This window comes from Micrasema longulum, unplaced genomic scaffold (assembly GCF_059751315.1).
Source record: "Micrasema longulum isolate JH-2025_06_02 unplaced genomic scaffold, ASM5975131v1 h1tg000943l, whole genome shotgun sequence".
NCBI classification, from domain to species: Eukaryota; Metazoa; Arthropoda; class Insecta; order Trichoptera; family Brachycentridae; genus Micrasema; species Micrasema longulum.
In genome coordinates this window covers 236733-258967 of record NW_028278134.1, presented here as the reverse complement: position 1 = coordinate 258967, position 22235 = coordinate 236733, and the positions used below count along the sequence as shown (strand labels likewise).

Here is a 22235-nt window from a genome sequence, read left to right as displayed (position 1 = left end):
TCCACTTGTTTGGCATGTGCTGACATCTGCCAAACTGGACAAGCGTACTCTGCTGCGGAGATACACATGCTAAGGCAGAGGTACAGAGTACATGTAGAGATGCTCTCCGAGATGAACTAGTGAGCTTTTGTAATATGTTATTGCTGGCGGAGACTTTCTGTTTAGTATTGGTGCAATGCTGCTCATAGGAAAGCGTCCTACCCAGTGACACCCAGATATTTAGGGGTTTGGCAATGCTCGGTTCTCTCTCCCTTCCACGTGACCTCCAGTTCTCTTGTCGAGTTGAGTTTTATTCGGATTTGGCCTTGACATATTTTTTTCATAGCATTCCCCGAGTATGTTGAGAGTTAGGGCAAATCTTTCCTCCACCAGCTGAAAAGAGTCCTCGTGAGCAGCCACCGTTGTGTCATCAGCGTAGATGGATTGCCCGGTCTTCTCTGGTATGGGTTGACGAATGGGTTAATATAGTATTATACTAAGTAAATTTATGTAATATTGTAAATTTACAACCTAAATAAATTTCTTTTGTCAATTTATCAGGTAACAAATTTGAGAAAAGATACCTTGGTCAATAGTGAGACTGAGAAAAGCCATACATCCAGAAATGAGAAGACCGTGGAATCTCAGACGAACAAGCTGATGGAAGAGAATCAGGCAGTCAATATTGGGCTCAAGAGCATGTTCTCCATGCAAGATGAACTAGCTTCCGTAATATCTCAGAACACGGAACTAATCAAGTGCCTTTATAAGTTCAAGAAGATTTGCAAATGTGAAAAAGCGAGTAGTTAAGGTATAAATAAAATCTTATATCATGAACAACCAATTACATACTGCGTAATGAGAAATGGTGATATTTGAAGTAGAATATATTTTTTGAGTTTTACCGCTTGACTATAAGCTAGAGCCAGGTGATGCACTGGAATCAGAATTGTTTCTAAACTAGGAAGTAGATAATTAATTTTTAAATTTAGAAATTACTTGTGCAATAACAAATTGAGATATTTTTAGTTTCTAACTTTGCGACATTGAAGTCTTGTAACTGTTCAAACTTCTTCGATTTTCACGGCCATTCAGATGCACAATAAGTTTTTCTGGGTTATTATGCCATGTGTTGTTCGTACTATTTACCGATGTTTCGGATTGCATTATATTATATGTCAATGAGCATAACTAATGTAATTGTACTCTTGAATCATTGATACGTCTAATTTGTTATATATTTTCCTTATGGATATCTTAATATTGACAAATAAGGCTCCAAAATAATTAGTGGCATGCATAATACTATCAAAATATTTGAATTCTCAACTGTTCATTTAATTTTTAATTAAATAAAGGGATATTCTATAAAATGAATTTCTACTTTTTGATAATCCAATTCGCGTAACACATAAAAACTGCTTCTCCTTAAAATAATTGAAACTAGGGGGAAAAAATGAGACAATAGCGAGATCATCCATTTTAACAGTAACGCCGCGGCGCGGTCAAGCTTCTTCCAAAATGTATTCTACTCCACTAAAGGAATTATTTGAAAATATTTGGTATGTTAAATTTTTTTATCTTTAATATTTTAGAAATTATTTAACATTCATTTGAATATACTGGGTCTCAAACTTATAAGTAAATCAACAAATTTTATGTAACATATGCATCTTATTTATTCAATCAAATTTGTTAAATTATGGTGAAATATATTTGAACTTATCTCAAATATTAGAAGAACGACAGAAATTCGCTCTCAAAGGAAGAAGCCAGCTTTAAAGCTAAAAACATTTTCTGTGTAATGACTACTACCAACTTAAGAGCAAAAACATATTCATATTTAGGGATACCAGTATTGAAAAAAAATAAACCTGCCGCTTTTTAATTTTAGTAGATGCAGGAGTAACTAAATCTTAAAAACCTACTCTGTAAAGGTAAAACCCATTTCAGAATGTGCATTTTCTATCATAATAATGGCTGTGTATAATTTAATAATTTTTGGCAATTTTCAGTCATTTCGCATAATTAAATGGTACTCAAATCCAAATATTTCATAATAAATTATTTACATTATGGTTAAACTTTTTCCTTATGTGAAATTCCACGATTATTTTTTTTTTTTTTTTAAAAAAAGAAATATTTGCGTTCTTATGATTTACCCAAATATTTAATTTTGAGGGCCATTTTCAACGAGTTGTAAATAACTCACTATTAGAAAATGGAATCAAGTTGGGGTAGAGTGGGATTCGAACCACAGACCTTTGGTCCGTGAGTCCGAGACACTAGCCACAGGACCACAACCCGATCAGATATTTAATTTTATTTAAAGTTGTTTTCATTAAGTATTCACGTGAATATTGTTTGGATGTAAATATAAAAATGCAGTATTAATTGAAGTTTGAACCAACTTAATTAAATTTATATAATGATTTCTACAAAATATGAATTCTAACATCCAAGTAAAAAAAAAATGACTGAACCTTTTATTATCCCTTTCGTTTGATTTATTTCACCTATATTGAAGACTGATAATATTTTGGAAAAATACATTGCCAACTTGTGCTAAAGACTCTAATTAAATTTTTTAATTATCCTAGATCTCATATATATTTATATTAATGCAATATTATTTAATATATCATCAGCGAAAATTTGAAATTCCGTAAGGAACAAAGTGTAAATTGATCTAGAGAGAAGAGAAAGTTGAACAATTTGTACAACAAAAAATGGTATTCATATATTGACAATATATGTAGGTACTATACATATATATAATATGACAAGAAATATTTTTTATTTAAAATTTCCACAGATGATATGTTGTATTGAATAATATTTTTATTTCTGATATACAATTGTAAATAAATAAATACAGTAATGCTAAAATAAGTCATAATCAACTTTGTAATAGTATTTAAGAATATGTCAAGTACATGTATTGTTATTTTATTGTAAATCTTAAGTTTTGAATTGAAGATTTTCCTCACAAAAATATCAACAGGTGGTTTTAATGCTCTTGTGAATAGGATTAGCTTAGGTTAGGTTATTTTTATCATTATTGAATAAGGGACAGGGAGCTATCAGTTGATATACACCTACCTTGGCTTTCTGGTAAGCTTATTTTACTTCCTATATATGTCCAATTTGTTTTCAAATGTGTAGGATTTGCTGGTTGAGGGTTGGAGCTCCTACCCTAGCTGGGGATTGACAGAAGACGCGAGGTTGATGTTTGATGCGTGTTTATTGCATGTTGAATAAATTGCTACAGTTTGTTATGGAGCGCGAGCATAGCGGCTTGAACTGTCTGCACATTCTGGAACTGAGTTCTGGAACTGTCCACATTCTGGAACTGAGTGACTGCGTCGAGCTGACTTGGTTGGGCTGACAGGGTGTTACCACGCCCTGTGGTCTCTTTATAAGCCACATTCCTTTATTCTTCCTGTCTCCATGGCGGGAATGATGTGTATAATTAAGGTAATGTAGACGGACATTTTATATGCAATACTGTTAATCTTGCAGAATACTATGTATTGTCTTATAGAAAGCGCTGAGTTTCTTGGAGTCATTACTCTATATTTTAGGTGAAATCATTTAACATGTGTGTGTGTCCATCGATCAATGGACTGTTAACAGATGGTGCTGTAACTATTTCTAAGGCAGACCATTCCATGCATCCCCACAGATCTGCCATTGATAAAATAGCTGGATTGAAGTTGGACTTTGGCTTCTCTAATTTCATCAATGGTCCTCTCCATTACACATTCTGTCACAAACTATAATACCCATACAGCATTTATACATTAGTACAAAATTGTAATGGGCCTTTGTCGTAGCTTTTTTTTACAAAGACTGCACTTATTTTTTTTTTTCTCACTTTATATTTAGTGTTGATCTTACCTTCATGTAATAAAATGTCGGTGTACTAATGGAGTGCCCTATGCTCCATTAGGCGCGGATAGGGAAATGGCGTTGATAATGATTTATGAAAACTACAATAAATTGAAAACAATGATTAATTTTTAATTCATTCAAATTTGTAAAGTGCATTTACACTGAGCATAATATATTATACATGTATTAACTTTATGAAATATTTTTAATATATTATTTGTTCTGTAAATTATATTGAATAAAAAAATATTTTTATATGATTTGTTTTTTAAATTTATTAACAAAAATGTACAATAAGTTTTTAAAAATAATATCCTTAATATCAAATAATATCCTTCAATAATAAATAATAAGTATTGCATATTTAATACGGTGCAATATTTTTTTAGGGTGGCTATAAAATGGCCAAAATTAACATTATTTACATAATATAATTTCTGAGTTTGATACATTCAAAATCAAATGATCAAAAAAATGTTTATGAACAAAATGGGAATGTATAAAAAATATGATGGATTTAATTAGAAATAATATGCCAGCTGATTTCGGAACACAATTGTAGTCTTGTCAAGGCGTATAATAAACATTTTTACTAACAAAAGATCTAGGAAAGAAAATGTGTAATTAATGTGTTTTTTTCATTTAATCTAAAAGATTTCTTACAAGCCATAATACGTTGGTCGATGGTCTTTAAATAAAAAACAAATATTTACATCAAATTTGAATAGAATAAATACAGAGCGTTCGAATGTTTAATAAGCCTATGTCAATATGTTGTTGGGGTTGTGGTCCCTTGACTAGTGTTGCGGACTCGCGGATCTGAGGTTCGAGGTTCGAATCGCACTTCACCCCAACATGAATTCCATTTTCTAATAGTGAGTTATGTGCATTCTGTGAAATAAATACCGGAACTGAGTAATTTAAAAGGCCCGCATAAATGATTGTTCAGATTTTTTTCCCGCTAAGTTGGCACAACTGTACTCTATATTGACGCTAAGTTTGAGCCCGATCTATCATTTAGTTTGTTGTCAGCAGTCAAAAGTGCGCAGAAAAAGGCTGTATATATGAATTTATATAAAGAATATTCAAGTTTTTTAGTGAAAATTCTTAATCCTATAATAAATTACAATGAATTCACACCAAGAAATTTGTGGATTTAAGTATCACTTGTCTTATATTTCTGTAATAAATTATATGTAAATTGTTTAACATCATATGGAAAATCACAATGTTCGTGGATCAAATATTTATTATACGGATGTTTTCGTTTACTAAAATAAATAAAAATTAAGGGTAACTCTACACCTTTTCAGTTTTTATATAAATACACATTTAAAAATTAATAATTGAAATAGTTTTGTCTCTAACGCCATTAAAATTGATTTACATTATTTAGATAATTATGAGTAATTCTTTACAAAATTATAAGTACACTCGCAGCATACGCGTGCAGCTTATAAAGTAAATTTAATTCCAGTCTTTAAGGGATTGTCAAGAATAGTCTTGTTCGCCGAGGCCTATATTCTTAACCCGGTAAGATAATTTGTACGCACGGTGTTGTTCTTGGATAGACAAAAAGTGGCCGAGCAATCCATCAAAGTCTAATACTGCTTTCACATTATCTTGCTTCAGCTTCTCATTATTCCTGCAACAAAATACACAATAATGACTTTTTACGCAGTTTAGAACTTTAAGACATCCATATTACCTTCTCAAAAATGTTTTCCATCTCTGTTGCAACAAATTTAGATCTGAATCCCTAGGGAGGAAATCCAGCCTGTCTGCAAACATTTGGACATACTCAAAACATTGTTGAACCAACTAACTGGGAAAAGAAGTATATTTTTTTATTATTATTTATTTTTTAAAAGGAATAACCCGCTAAGCCTCTATTTTGAGGCTTGTCAGCAGATAGGATAGAGGGGATATGGAAGGAGGTAATGAAAAATACACCACAACACCCAGACCAATTGAGAAAAAATCTTTCTTGGATTTTTTTTCTTGCAACTGGCAGGAATCGAACCCGCAACGCCAGTTTCACAGTTAGCCGTCTAACCAACTGCGCAACGGCGCCTGTCTTGGAAAGAAAAAATTAGAAAGTCGTTTTCAGGCGTTGCCTAGTAGGTGAATTGGTTCAGCCTGATGAATCTCACCCACATGATAAAGGTTTCAGCTCCTTTACTTCACAAATGTGGATGCTTAAACATGGGCAGAATGGTGAATGTTGCAGTGTCAAGTGGCCACTTAAACCAGCCAATGACATGTCAAAAACCCAGTAAATTCCTAGACTTCCACATTCCCTTCTCAAAAGTGTTTTCCATCTCAGTTCCAACAAATTTAGATAAAAAAAACATAACTAAGGAGTTTATCAATATTTTTATCAAAATCATCAAATGAGGAGTCTTATGAGGAAATGTAAGAATTTGATGATCTAAAAACGACCACAGATATATGTATATTTTACGCAATCTGTAATATTGGTAATTTCAAGCTATGCAAAATGAACTGCCGAGATCTTTATGTTACATGATTGTAAAGTGAATACTTACTGATTTTGAACTGTAACAATGTTATGGGGAACACATTGTAACCTTTTCCTCAGTGTGTGGAATGCTTCAGTCTGCGGCAGGAGCATCAGGAGACCATAGAGAGCGCTGCACAGAGCCTCCGCTCCCCAACCTCCCAACAGTTCTAGTCGTAAATCTATTTCAAAGTAAAAATGCGGACGCTCTTAAAATATATACATGTCCAGATTTCCATAAAATTACCTTAAATAAAGATAGAGATATGTCTTGCTAAAATCACTTTCAGGGTTAAATCTACAATATTTGGTACAAAAATTTGGACATAGTAAAAATACTGCTAGTCACATTTTACATAAAAAATTTAAGGTTTTTTAAACAAACCATCACGCATACATTCATACATCTTCTCATGCACACACGCCGATTATTCCTACTCTTGACATGTCCACCTTCAAGTATTTGATGAACTTGATCGTGCAATGTCTTTCTTGGTCTTCCTCGTTTTCTGCATCCATCAACATTCTCATCGTAGATCCTTTTAGCCGTTCTTTCGCTATCTATTAGCTCTGCATGTCCAAACCAGCGCAGAGCTCCTTTCTTGATTTTGTCGATAATGCTCGTCTCAGCCTTACATAATGTTCGGATTTCAACATTTGTGCATCTATCGTGCATAGTTTTACTACACATTCGCCTGAGAGGTCGCATTTTGACACCATTCAGCCTACTTTCATCCTTGTTTTTCTAAGTCCATACTTTGCTCCCATACATCGCCTACCTAAATAATAGCGTAATTCAAAACTGTCTCTAAATCTTGCAAAAACAGATTTCAATTATACTACTCGACACCACAAACTTAGCATTTTCCATTGAGTTAGTGAAGCATAATTAGAAATTTCACAATTCTTTTTTCAAAGTTTTTCGCAAATATCTCAGTAACTCCTTCAATGGAGATTTCTAAGTTCGCTTCTAATATCCTCATTTATGAATAAGATTTACTTACATGCAAATATTGGCGATTCAATTAATTGCACCAACTTGTCGATTTCCGTCAAAAATTCTACAGTTACTTCTAATTTTCCGCTGTGCTCTGAGTTAAGGATGTATTTTTCTAAACCAAATTTATATATTGAAAACTGATCACGCCTTGTACTGGGGTTCTTGGCACCTTATTGTTCGGAACTTCTCTAGCGGCAGGCAGGATCAAATCTTGTGGTCGGGAAGGATCGGCACTCGTCGGTTTCTTGATTATTAATATGCCATAACACGACACAGTGGATTATCGATCGCTAAAACAAATCGTTTGCGATCGCGCTGGGAATATGAAATTACATGCACACTCGTTGACAGTTCGGTTGTTTTTAGGGCCGGAGAGAAAAAAGATGGTGCCCACAGTAGGATAATTACAACATCTAAACCAAGGTCCAGTAGGTAGCAAATAAATCTAATGCCGCAACCTAGCAAATGTGCTATACACAAACACATGTGGCGTAACCAAAAACAATTGGAAACATAATTTTCCACCGAGGAAAATTAATTGACAAATTATAAAGGATACAATAATCGGATTAACTGATTGCAGTGTCCATAATTTTGTGTTAGAAAACACAGCGCAACCAAAGTAATGGGATTGTGGCTCCAGCTTTTGTATAGGCATACAAATAAGGTATGGCTACTCTGAAATCACAAAACAAATTATCTCAATAAGGAAGTTCAGTGCTTTTTAAAAAAAAAAACAAACTAAACCAAAAAAAGTTATTTTATTTTTGTGTATTGTATTATCATCATCACCACATTCAACAGTATGAAGGCTGTCAGGAGATCGGATATTTACTCGGTGAAAACCAAATGCCGCCTATATAACGCCTGCATAACACCTATTCTCTACGGATGCAAATCGTGGCACCTCACCAGGGCCCAAAACAGCAAAATTCTGAGTTTTGAATTCTATTCAGGTGTCTCAGAAGAATCTCGGGTGTGCGGTGGTTTGACTTTGTGAGGAATGAAGTAATAAGAGAACAAACGCAGCAAACTCAGGTGACAACTGTCATCATGCGGAGGCGACACGCGACGGGTACGTCACGAAACAGTAGACATAAAAAGTCAGTAAGTGGGTAAAAAGTAATATTTACTAACATTAATGAGTATTAATTAATTATTTTTTGCAACAAACCTCCGTGTTGAAGTCTTTTAGTTGGTTTCTTAATTCAAATAGTTCCGCAGAAGTCAAAAGAATCATGTTTAATGTTTCCACCATTGTGGCAGCGAACTTCAGATTCTTTTCTTTTAGTAAAATTTCTGATAGGGTTGTGTAGATGTCTTCAGCATTTAACAGGACACATAATTGTCTAAAAAAACACATGCAAAAACTTTGTAATATTAAAAGAATCATATTTAGTATAAAAAAATACTTAACAAAATGAAATAAATAGGCAGGTTCATACAAAAAATTATCTAGGGCAGCGGTTGATATTTTGGTGGCAGACCGTATGAATATGTCGATTATTTTTGGGGGCCACGCGACCGTCAACGTCACTCATCCCTGTGTGAGCCAAAACACAATTTATTTAAAACTAATGTGCCCAATTTGCAATCAGAGAATTGTTGTAAAGAAAGAATCCAACTTGAAACGACATTTTAATACAAAACATGCTAACTGCATTACTTGTTACCCTGAACATTTGATTTACGAAAAAATTAAGTGTAATCCTAGATTGACAGCCGGGTTGCATGTACTACTTGAACCTTTATCTTATAAATGGTGTCTTATTGTGACACCTTAAACAAAGTGGTACATAAATATAAAACCAGAATTGAGATATGTATTTTCTAATATTTAAAATTAATAATAAGTCTTAAGGTTAACTGTGGTCCATTTAGGAACTGAACAGGTATGCCGATCGCTGATCAAGGGTAACATTAATTAGCAATCTTCATTTAAAGCTAATTTTTATTAATCGTTTTTGTCCTATAAAATGTATTATATTGAAAATATTCAATATTATTTCATATTTTCATTTACAAAACTCGCTGCTCAATAATCACTATTAGTTGGTATGGAAATGATGTTATTTATTTATTTATTTATATATACGCTCAATGGGCATTTTTAAGGACATATTTATACATAGAAAATTATTATAAAAGTAAGTAGAAAGACACAAAGGTATTTAGTAGACTCGGTGGGAGTGGAAGCGTGAGAGAGGTGTTTATAATTTGATTTAGTGATCTATTATAGCTTATTAATTTCACATTTATCTGCTGGTAACATTGAGATTTGGGCGGACCTTAGCCCGTGCTGACTCATCCTTTCTACCTCCAGAAATAAATACAAACAGGTGTATCCAAAGTTTACAAAATTGTTAAGAGGATACGCCAAAATGTTGTTTTATTGCAAAAACGAAATTTTAATCGGTCATATTTTTCTATAAAAAAAAGACTAAAAATCTTAGACATGGATTTTGCAATATAAATGACCCAATCGCACAACAGCCCTTTTGGCATTTTGAATTTTGGTGGCTAACTGAGCAAAACCGTCATCTGTTTTTTCTTTCTGGGTGATAGTTAGCACAAAACTCCATAATTCTATAATATCTAATGATATCAAAACATAAATATAAAAAGTAAGATTATAAAAAAAAAAAAAAAACTCATGCTAAAAACTTTGATAGGCTCTACTGAAAATAGTCAAATTTCAGTTTTGGGGTGCGGAAAATGGGATTATGAGACCTCGAATTTAGCTAAGCATAATCAGTATGATGTGCAGTGTCTTTTATGCGCAGTATTCAGGGAGGTATATTCTCTTAATTGATAAATGTTCCCACCAGTTACAAATAAAAAATTCCATCAGTCAGCGGTGATTGTTAAGCAAACACCAATGAATAACAGAGTTAAGTTTTCTCTGGCAAGTAATTACCTGACTATGAAGGATCCTCTGTCATCTAATAATGTGGCATCGCTGCTAAACAGTTGGAGTAAACTAACTAGAAATTTTCGGTAATAAGGACTTGACCGTACATCAGATTCACCTGAAAAGATTTTTAATTCCAAATAAAACACCTGACAACATAATTACGAGCACACTGTATATAATGCGCAGTTTACAAATTGACAATCTTTAATATGAAAAACAGTAAAAAATCTACTTTTTTCTGTACCTATTTCTATATTTTATCTTCCGTTACTTTTAAATTTTTAAAATTAATCACAATTAATTATTGATGAGTGGTTTCATGCAGCTTCTATTACCTTGAACGTTTGACGAACACGGCGTGGAACATATTTCAGCTAACACGGCGAGACTCTGCCGAACAACGTCATCCGAAGGGTCTGATAAACTGCTCAGTAGAGCATCAAACATTTGCTCTGTGTGTGTGAACATCTGCGAATAAACAACTTTCTTTGTAACAAAAATAATATAACTTCTCTGAACTCCGTAGAATTCCATATATATGTTATTGAATCTAACGAAACCTTTAATCCAAGTGGTTAGAAATATTTATTTAATTAATAATCAATGATTCTTGCGCTATTGATCTTTATTTATAACACAAACTATATTTATAACTTTACACCAAAGTTGACTAAACAGTGCAGATTAAAAAGTAGGCAAATGAGCATAAGAGCTATTCCAAAATATTGTGTTCAGCTGGAAACAAATTTGAAATTTGTACAAAAGAGTGGCTTGGGAAGGAGCCAGTTGGAGCAGCGACTAAGAGTCTGTATGTGATCCTCAAATTTTTCATGGTTTAGAAATGTTTAAAAAAAAAAAATACCTTTGCAGGAATCTTGTTATATAAATGTAATATCCATCTCAGTACGGCAACTTTAGTCTGTACAGAGTTGTGGTGGAGGAGCTGGTTCAATACTTCCACAACGGATGGCAGGTCTAACTTCTCATGCAGAGCTGTACTCGGCGATAGGGAAACATCTCCGGATTCTGAGGTTTTAGGGCCACGTTTCCCTTTAGTGGTCTTTCCTACTTCCAAATCTTCCGCGTCTAAAGTAATCAGCTTCATCAGGCTGTAATTTATGGCTAGAGCGGTCTCCTTTATATCTGACACTGGAAATTAGGGAAAATATTTGTGAAAAACAGGTTACGCGGTATTCCAGTATCACTAAGGATATCTCTTTTCTCTCAAGTAAAAATAAAACAAAACCAGTAAACCAACACCATGAAGTTAGTCACAAACAAGGAAAAGTAATAAAAAGGATACTTTTTCTGGCGTCGCCATTGTACGACAGGCATGGCAGGACTGCTGTGAATATCCCCGACATATACGGCAACATTTCTATGCCCGAAAGTTGAACAAATTCCTTGATCCAAGTTAATGCGGTAAACTGAAATATAATAAAAAATACTTCATAATAACATTTATTATAAATTTAATAGAAAATACTTATTTATTTAAGTAAGAAATTATCATTCATAAAAAGGCAGAAGATATTTTGTAAATTTATATTTGTAATAGACTCTGACAAGTTTTATATTTACTCATACTTGCAAAACTTCATCTGTTGCCTGGGCGTGAACAATTAGAATGTTTATCATACGCGCAAAATCAACTCTCGATGGGTCATTCTTGATGCTTTGCAAGAATAGAGAAAGCTGAGCACCACACCTAAATAAAAAAAATATATGTATTAAATTTAATTATTTTACTACGATTAATTATCTTTGTTTAAGTTATAATATATTTATAATAGCTTAAAAAAATATTGTAAACAATGAGGAAGTTTGGTGAAATTAGATATGAAAAATGTTTTCTTAGAAGTTGTAAAAAATTACGGGAAAGTTTCCCGAAAAATTAATAAATAAACTACGTTATAAGTTCTTAAGAATCAACCGATGGTGATAGATTTCCGGTTACCGGTAAGCCAACTCACCAATCAGCAAAACTCACCGACTAGAACTTGTGATATCACAGGCGGAATAATTACAAAACTTCATGGCGTTGATAAAACGATACATAAAAATTAAAATAATAAAATTTTGGCGTAGTTTGATAGTCTATTAACAATTTTTTTTTTCTTAAAACCATAGAACTTCCTTTTTGTAAATGATAAATCATGATAGAAATTCAACTCTAATTTATAAAAGTTTGTTTACACTTACATTTTCTTAATTTCAACCATTGGGTCATCTAAAATTTTGAATAATCCATCAAGTATCTCAGGTAAAAAAATGACCAAGTCTATATCGGGAACCGAGTCTAATACGGACACCCAAGATATTATAAACTGACGAGCAAACGCGTTGCGAGCATAAATCCGTTCTCTTAACAATGGAATAAATGCGCACAAGTCAAAGGATGCACTCTCCGTCACTATGTCCTAGAATAAACAAAAAATCAAGTCAACGCGCATATAAAGTTTTTCTGGATTAGTGTGCTGTGTGTTGTTCCCACATTTTACCGACGTTTTAGCATATCAGTCTCTTTAGATGAAATCCTAAGATTCCAAAGAGGGTAGATTTCCAGTATTAACTAACTAACTAACTAACCATCACGCCATTTCCCCAGAGGGGTAGGCAGAGAGGATAGAACGCCACACCACTCTGTCCTGGCACACTTCCTTTGCTTCCTTCACATTCATACATCTTCTCACGCACGCACGTCGATTATTCCGACTTTTCACAAGACCACTTTCAAGAATTTGTTGTACTTGATCATGCCATGTCTTTCTCGGCCTTCCTCGACTTCTACAACCAGACACATTCGCATCATAAATCTTTTTAGCCGTTCTTTCATCATTCATTCGCTCCACATGACCAAACCATCGCAAAAGACCTTTCTTAATTTTGTCGATAATGCTTAACTCAGCCTTGCATTCTGCTCTAATTTCGACATTAGGGCACCTATCATACATTGTTTTTCCGCACATTCGCCTGAGGGATCGCATTTCAACAGCATTCAGTCTACTTTCGTCCCTTTTTTTCCAACTCCATGCTTCGCTTCCATACATTAGGGTTGGTACCAGAACTCCATTATGAACTGCTAATTTAGCCTCTTGCGATAGACACTTATTTGCTACGACAGACTTTAAGGCACCATTAACTCTGTTACCGGCACTAACCCTCCTTTCAATATCCTTGTCCATATTTCCATCTCTAGTAAACATACTACCCAGATATACAAATTCTTCGACCTGTTTCAAACTATCTCCATTTACTACAATCTTACATTCAGTCATAGTTACATTTCTTTCAAAGACCATGACGTTCGACTTTTGCACATTCATTAGCAAATCACTCTCCTTGCACACTTCGTAAACCTTTGTAACCAAGGATTGCAGTTCCTCTTCGCTGTCAGCTAGGAGGACTGCGTCATCGGCGTACAGAAGGCAACTGACAGTAAGATTACTCATTTTCGCTCCCACATCCATACTTTTCAATTCTCTCATACATTTATCCATGTATATGTTGAATAACCACGGTGACATTACACATCCCTGTTTGACTCCTTTGGGGATGTCAAACCAGGAAGTTAATGACCCATTTACCCTTACACACGCTACACTATCTTTGTACAAGGAAGCAATAGCGCGGACAAGGTTGTCACTCACTCCATACTCCGATAGAACCATCCATAATTTTTTCCTATCAACTCGATCAAATGCTTTTTGCAAATCAACAAAAGCGCAAAAAAGCTTCTGGTTTTTCGCCAAAAACTTTTCTGTCATATTGCATAATGCAAATATTTGATCCATACATCCTCTACCATTCATAAATCCACTCTGTACATCCCATACTTTCTCCTTGGTCACGTTTCTTACTCTTTCTATCAGTATTCTTCCATACATTTTGCCGACAGCGCTCAGAAGACTGATAGCTCTGTAATTCCCACACTCCACCTTAGAACCCTTTCCCTTGTATAACGGCATAACAACTGCCCTCCTCCAATCAGGTGGAGTCCTTTCCTCCTTGAGACACAAGTTAAAAAGTTTATGTAGCCATGTGAGAATTAATTTGCCACCCGACTTAATAAACTCTGCTGCAATACAGTCATACCCTTGCGCTTTACCATTCCGCATACATTTGACAACGCTGATAATTTCTTTCATACTAATCTGACTTACCTCATCATTTGCGTTCAGACACACCTCGGATAATGTCGATACATCGGCACCGCCCGAGTTACCAGTGTGCGATTCATAAACTTCCTCAAAGTATTCCTTCCATCTCTCTTTTATTCCACTCTCACTAGTCACCATTTTTCCATCCTTATCTTTAACAACTGTCATGCCTCCGCTTTCACTGCTACTCCTGGAGTTTTTCACAGCTTTCCAGAAAACTTTAATGTTTTCATGGAAATTGTGTGTCATTTTCATTCCTTCTTCATCCTTCAATTTTTTCTTCCGTTCACATACACCCTGCTTAACCTTTTTCTTACTTTCACCATACACGCGTTTAGCCGATTCATATTCAATTGTATTCTTTTTTACAGCAAGCAAATTTATCCACGCATCCTTCTTTTCTTTAACGAGTTTTTTGACTTCGTCGTCCCACCACGCATCACCTTTCTTTCTCCCTAGCGTTGTCACACCGCACACTTCTTTCGCCGCCTCGCACATACTTATTTTCAAACACTCCCACATATCGTTTATACCCATACATTCTACATCTTTTTCGTTCAGTCTGTGACTCACAGATCTTTCAAAATTATCTTTTATGTCAGCATTTTGCAGTTTTTCAACTTTGACTCTAGAAGGAGCCTGGACTTTGTTTGTTTGGGACCGCCATCCCTTAAACAGAATCACCCTTGAGACCACTAAAAAATGGTCTGATTCCATCTCGGCCCCTCTGTACACACGTGTGTCGACAGTTACAGGCTTCAATCTAGAGTCAATGATGACATAATCGATAATCGACCTTTCATTTCCTCTCTCCCATGTGTATTGGTGGATTCCTTTATGTTCGAAAAATGTATTTGATACAAAAAGGTTCCATTCCAGGCATACCTCTAGCAGTCTTTTCCCATTGTCATTCACTCTTGCATCCCCAAACATACCTAGAGCTGACTCCAGCCCATCTCTCCTTGTTCCCACCCAACCATTAAGATCTCCAGCCAAAACTATCCTTTCGCTATCTTTTTTCCCATTCATCACATTCATTAGACTCGTCCAAAACTCGTCCTTCTCAGATTCACAGTCGGAGTTGACAGGAGCGTATCCTATGATAACAAGCAATCTTGTCAGTCCGACCTTAAATCTGACAAACATGAGTCTCTCACTTACAAATTCATATTCATTCATGCCCTCTATCATTCTTGGCGATAGAAACGCAGCAACACCCCGGCAAGCTCTGTCCGTCTCAGGGAGACCGGACCAGAGAACCAGAGTATCACCGTGCTCCATCGAACCACTCCCTTTCTTCCAAGTCTCAGAGACACACAATAAATCTATACATTTATTCTTCATTATATCACACAGTTCATTCATCTTATCAGTCATACGTCCTCTTACATTCCAAGTGGCAATTCTACATTCCTGAGAATTCCTCCTCTTTGCGCCCCCCCGAGAGAAGCGACCTGATGGGTTGCGAGCCTCATCGCGGTCAGCTAGCGGCATTCTCCCATTCTACCATGACATTAAAACTAACTTATAACTTAACATTCTTCCCACATAATACTAAAAATATACACTTAATTAATTATCGACATTATATTGTACTATTTAATATTAATTATTATACCCCCTCATACTATGCTACCTAAATGCTCAACTATAATAAATGAAAACAATGACCAAAATAGATTATTTCTAAGACTTACAGTATAAGTATTCACAGAAGTATCTAACACTAAAATCCACAAAATAACGTCATTTACACAACAATAGCAGTCATTTAAAACTAATGGTGTCTCTATTGTGTACCGAGCGTGTACATTTCTGCTGGAAGCTCGAGTCGCCGCGCGCCGGTGCCACGTGAGTCCCAGATGTTCCAGCTGTTGATTGTCGCTCAGTACAGCACCCGTCTGCATAGGCTTTCAAGGAAGCTAAAACTTCCCGCGCCTTACCTCGCCTCGGTCCGCGGTTTGGGAATCGCACTTTTGCAGGTGTCAAACAATACCCCAACTAAGTAGCCCCCTTTTCACTTATTGTTTATTGTTTATTGCTAATCCACACATTATTGCCTCAAAAATATAAATATAAACTCATTCAAATTACACTGGCAACGTTTTATCTCCTAGGGTGGAATACAAACTCTGATGGCTTATGTATAAATCCCTGCACAACGCTGCTCCGGAATATCAAGGGTATATATGCATTCCAGGTGAACTAGCTGACAGGCGTCTTGTGGTTAAATCAGCTACGTCTAAGACGGGAAAAAAGTTATTATACCTCTATGCAAACAGCGCACTAAATTCAGTGAACGCGCATTTACGGTCGCAGACCCTATGACATGAAATGCTCTCCCAGTAGAGGTGCGAGGCTGCGAGAGCGAAGTGATGTTCCGGGAAGAACTTAAAAACTCACTTGTTTTCTAGATCATTTGAAAAAATCCGTAGCATGTGATAACAAAATAAATTGTTTTCATTAAATTACAAATTTAAAAGCTTCAATTAAATTTAAGCACTTTGTAAAGCGTCCTCGAGGTATTATATTCCGAAAGTGGTGCTGTATAAGTTATCCATAATAATAATGATATTAACTCAATGTCTTGGACATCAATGCGTTATATTTGTGCATTCCGAAAGCATTAGCTATGCTGTAACCGTAACATGTGGCAACTTCTTCAAGCAGTTCCAGGAATTTCACACACACAGAAAAAAAAAACAGTCTTAACGCTGTGCAACACTTTGAATATTGTAAAGTAATAATGTAATGTTAATGTAACTGTTTTCTTTTACACATATTTTGTTTTCAACTTAAGTAAACCTCACTGTTTTATAAAATCACACACTTTGTCAAAATTTGAAGGGTAAATGTTTAAAATGTCCAGAGGAAACAATTTAAACTCCGGAGTAACTTCACAACGCACCCGGTCGCCACCGAGCGCCGAGGCCATCCGGACATACTAAAAATATTGCCAATACACTTGGTTAAAATTAATAAGTTGAAAAAAAAACAAAAATCTAATTTGAAATAATGGTCCATCCCACCATATTCCATATATCCTTCATATGTCTATCATACATATTCCTTTCTCAGGAACTCATCTGTGTATGTTGATTCTTTCCATCGAGTATTTAAAATCTATATCTGAAATATATTTCAATTATTATCTGCGTAACCTATTGTTTGCGTTTTTAGCATGAATAGATAAATGTTGAATGTGTAAGTATATATTATCATCTAAATCAAAGATAAATAGTATCTTTATTTGTCAATTAAGATTACAGTTTTCTTACATTGTAAATAAATAAAGGGCATTAGATAATGAATTTTAAAAAAAAAGATTTTTTTAAAATAACAAACTATAATAGAGAGACACCGCAAATTAGTCACAAATAACAGAAACAATACTAAGTATGTGATGATGGACGAAGTAATGCGATCCGAAACGTCGGAAAAGAGTGTGAACAACACACGACATAATAGTCCAGAAAAATTCATTGTGCAAAATGGTTACCATTATTTTCTGCCCGGAAGTGTGGGTTACCAATATTTTAAACACTAAAGTATCGTTTACACATGGTCACTACAATAGATATGACAATATTGTCTTGCCCCAGCTCTGTGAACAGCCCCGATCGCACACGATAGATCGCTGGGACAAAACGAAAATTTGGCTGCAGTTCACATGTGAGCACTGCGATAATGAAAACATGACGCCGTTTATTACGAGCATGTTTGTGATAAATATTATTTATTTTATATCAGGATGTATAAGAATTGTTAAAGAATGAACTAAATATTCAAAAGGATTTCTTTAGCCTCTATTTTTGTCAGAAAAAATACGTAGAAGTGAAGCTCACGTATCGAGATAATCGCTATTTTCATAAGTTCCTGTCCATAGGCGTTCACACGCGGACAATGCGGCCACGTGGTGGTTGGGGTAATAATTGTTTCGCGGGGATAGCCCCATCTATGTCCGTGACAATGTTTCGGAACAATGTTCTGTCTTATAAATTGCTGTTTACACATGGACAATGGTCCTGGGACCAAAAAATATTGTATTGTCCTTGGGTAAACGGCCTTTAATTTTTGACGTAGGTAGACAACTGTTTGATAAGCATAACCCAATTTAAAAGTATTGTTTTAACTCGGGCACTTCAATTGTGAAAAATTACAAATTCAAAAAGCTGTCAATCTTCCCATAATTAATAACCAAATCAATTATTAAAATAACAGTCCTTTACTAGAAACGTTTAATAATTAAGAATATTCAATCCAATACCTAATGCTTATTGCTTTTCTGAGAATGTATAGATATGTTAGCAAATGAAATAAAACAACAACAACAAAAACAAACCATCACGCCGTTTCCCCGTAATGGTAGGCAGAGAGGATAGAACGCCACAACACTCTATCTTTGCATACAGATCTCGCTTCCTCTACATTCATACATCTTCTCATGCACGCGCGCCGATTATTCCGACTTTTGACATGTCCATCTTTAAGTATTTGTTGGATTTGGTCATGCCATGTCTTTCTCGGTCTTCCTCTATTTCTGCATCCATCAACATTCGCATTGTAAATATTCTTAACCGTTCTCTCGCTGTCCATTCGTTCTACATGCTCAAACCAGCGCAGAGCTCCTTTCTTGATTTTGTCGATAATGCTTGTCTCAGCCTTACATAATGTAGGGATCTCAACATTTGTGCATCTATCGTACATAGTTTTACCACACATTCGCCTGAGAGATCGCATTTCGACATAATATAATATAATTCGATGAAATAAAAAGAATTGAAAAAATATCTTTTTCTAGTACTTTATAGTTAATATTAAAGGGTAATAATTAATAAATATATTTTATGTGTGCATAATAAACCTGATTTAAAAATTGTTTCCCACTGAAAAGTCTCAATACTTAGTGGGTAACAAAATTATATGTGTATTTATTAAACAAACGCCCGAGGGCTCTTACAATATTAAGTTAAAAAGTACATAAAGTGTTATAGCATATAACGTAAAATAAAATCATAATTATTACACTAAATAAGTAATAAATTCTAAAAAAAGGAAATAAAGTAAAGATGAATAGAAACGAAAAGCACATTACAAAGAGGAGAATTGAGGGGATGGCCATTCAATGGATAGGATAGCTGATTTAATTGTAGCAGGAGTGGCGGGGAGCGAGTCCAACAGCTCAGCATAATTATTAGCAGTTCTGTGGATGGTGCCGGGGGAGAATGGTGGGTGAAGTTTGTCCTGTTGTGCTTACATTGGAACACGTGTCGGAGTCCGGTGGTCCTCGTGGGTACACGAAAGTTTATCAGGGACAGTAATTTTGGACAATCTATTTTAAGGTGAATATCACTTTGTACATTAGAGTGAGGTCAGCGATTGTCCTTCTGGTGGAGAGCAATGGTAACCTCAACTCGGACATTAAAGTTTGGTGGAAAATTTTATCCACAGGTTTCCCTTTTTTCAACTGAATGTAGCGTAAGAACTTCCGCTGAACTCTTTCTAAGTTAAAAGAATTGCAGTTATATGTTATGTTACTAAATATCATAAATAAACGCTTTTCTGCAGCACTGAAAGATGTATTTTAAATATCTACTTGTTATTTGGTAAGAATTAAAATATTTAGTGGTAGTTTGTTTTCAAGTTTTGACAAAGGCATATTCAATTTATTATAGTGATTTTACACAAACTAAATATATCATTTGTACAATATTTTACTCACGCTTGTACATATAAGATAAACGGTGTGAAACTCACCTTAATTATTCTATCTAGCATTTCGGAAGCTGACTTCACACTCTGTTCAGGATCTGCAGCCGATTTAATGAGAGCGTTGAATATATCTGTGAAGTGAACCAGAATAGCCCCTCTCGCCACTTTAGCCACATTGTATAAGGCTTCGCACGCGATGTATCGCACTCGCATTTCCGTGTCGGAGAAACACGCCAGTATTGGGTGCACTAAGTCAGTCAGGTACTCGGAGCAATCCTGAAATAATACAAAAATTATATGTGCGTACAGTCGAACTTGGTTTATTACCAGGAAGATGGGACTGACTGAATTTACTTGTTTAAAGAATTACTCGTTATACCAGAGAAAGGTTTTTTTTTAATACAATCGCCATTGCATATTATTGTCAGTAAGTAAACAAATAAATATGCATAAAATTCATTTGTGTAATTTAAAAATAAAACTTTTTCTTTTTCAACTTTTTGTAGAACTCTAGAGAAGCCCTTAAGCTCTATTGCATAGATCAAAAGCGTTCCAAATTTTTGGTTTGGTTTTAGTTTTAGTTCAAGAACAATTGGGCAATGGGCGGTTTCAGTTTGCGGTTAGTAGCCTTACGGGAAATTGGATATAAAAAGTGTTTTCTTACACGTGGCAAAAATCGGTTTTAATAAAAACAAACTACTTTGAACTACGTCAAAAGTTCTTAATAATTAATCACAGTGTTGTTATGTGTTGTGACAAATTTCTGGTTTCCGATAGCTTATTTTTTACATTAAGTGCATTTTTACGCTATGGGGCTTTACTTTTAAATATCAGCAGAACTTACAGACAAGAACTTGTGAAATCAAGGGAGGAGTAATTACAAAACTATAAAAAAAACACAGCGATGGTAATACGATACATAAATACTTTTTTTTTTTTAATTCAGCTTATGATGTGATAATTTATACAAGTACCAATTAAAAATACTTGGTACACTTCCGCTTATTTATTCAACCAATAAGCACTTACACTTAAAAACGAACTTTATTTTATTTTTTATCACCTTTCCGCACCTAACTGGGCACTGCATTGGTACACCAATCGCAGCGTATTTTGATCATTTTTGTTACATGAAGGTAAGATGATCAGTCTTACGCTTCAGGTACCAGTCCAGGGGCTATTAAATATTCTGGTGTAAAAACACCCTTTTCAATAAATATTTCATATCAACTATGTCGGGAATCGAACCCGAGACCTCTCGCATCGTAGGCAAATGCTCTGACCATTACACTACGAGGACGATTTTTATTTAAATAACTTAAATCAATTTTTTGGATTCGTTTGATAGTCTATTACCAAAAAATATATATATATATAAAAAATACATAATAATAATGTATAAAATAAAACCACTGAACTTCCCCATTATTAACTAACCTTGATGAGTGATTATTAATTTAATATTTGGCAATATGTATTTAAATATAAATTTGATTACTTACAGGGCCCAATCCAACAACCACCGCTGCTAATCCTAACAAGCCACCTTTTCTGGCATGAGGGTTTTGCGAAGTAGCAAAATCTTGCCCAAAAACACGCAAAAGCTTTTTGATTTGGTTTGTATTATTTGCTGCTTTGAAGTCTCTAACCATTCTACAACAAACATAAAAGTTAACTAAGTAATCTCATGAAAAAATAGCATCAAATTGGTTAGGGAGTGCACTCGAGTCGATAAATAATTACTTTTCTATTTCGAAAGAAGCAGCTTTATTTTTGTCATAAATTTTATCGTTCAAAGCCCTCACGCACGCTGCGCTAAGAGGAGCGTGATCCGTCATCATCGAATCACTATTTTGCTTCTAATGTGTGTACCAACAAATTCAACACAGAAGTTGAAAGGTTATATTTCTTGTATTTATTTTATGTAATTATCTGCAGCTAACGAAGAATCGATTGATATATAAACCCGTATATTAAAAATAATAATAACACGGACTGTCACCGGTTTATAAATTGGCACAATAATATCTCAAATCTGACATTGACCGATTGAAG

The 22235-nt window shown here is 34.8% G+C and overlaps 2 protein-coding genes across 3 annotated transcripts in view; one reads left to right on the top strand and one right to left on the bottom strand.

Annotated features, from left to right (window-relative positions):
* IKKepsilon (I-kappaB kinase epsilon) overlaps positions 1–4133 on the top strand; it is an 11107-nt gene extending 6974 nt beyond the window's left edge. The window contains exons 8-9 of the mRNA XM_088232070.1: positions 541–790; positions 3145–4133. Coding sequence (XP_088088196.1) covers positions 541–789 — 249 coding nt within the window. The 3' untranslated portion in view covers position 790; positions 3145–4133. The remainder of the gene's footprint in view (positions 1–540; positions 791–3144) is intronic.
* On the bottom strand, positions 3533–22235 carry LOC148277986 (protein VAC14 homolog). 2 transcript variants are annotated; one of them, XM_088232071.1, is made up of 14 exons: positions 21924–22235; positions 21683–21833; positions 20226–20456; positions 12511–12728; positions 11896–12016; positions 11612–11735; positions 11171–11457; positions 10644–10776; positions 10312–10423; positions 8569–8743; positions 7954–8072; positions 7399–7478; positions 6423–6576; positions 3533–5518 (listed from the first exon to the last, which is right to left on the bottom strand). In XM_088232071.1, the coding sequence occupies exons 1-14, from the start codon at positions 22019–22021 to the stop codon at positions 5365–5367; spliced, it is 2157 nt and encodes a 718-aa protein (XP_088088197.1). In that variant the 5' UTR covers positions 22022–22235; the 3' UTR covers positions 3533–5364. The 2 variants fall into 2 exon arrangements, with proteins under 2 accessions (XP_088088197.1, XP_088088198.1); XM_088232072.1 differs by having other exon boundaries at positions 11171–11451.

What these genes read in the sequence shown, in the direction of transcription:
- LOC148277986 (XM_088232071.1), bottom strand. Translation starts at nt 22,021, where the DNA reads ATGATGACGGATCACGCTCCTCTTAGCGCAGCGTGCGTGAGGGCTTTG. An exon ending in ATAACAAGATTCCTGCAAAG is followed by an intron (nt 10,777 to 11,170) that starts GTATTTTTTTTT and finishes GTTTATTCGCAG; the next exon opens with ATGTTCACACACACAGAGCA. An exon ending in AATCAGTTAATCCGATTATT is followed by an intron (nt 7,479 to 7,953) that starts GTATCCTTTATA and finishes CTCAGAGCACAG; the next exon opens with CGGAAAATTAGAAGTAACTG.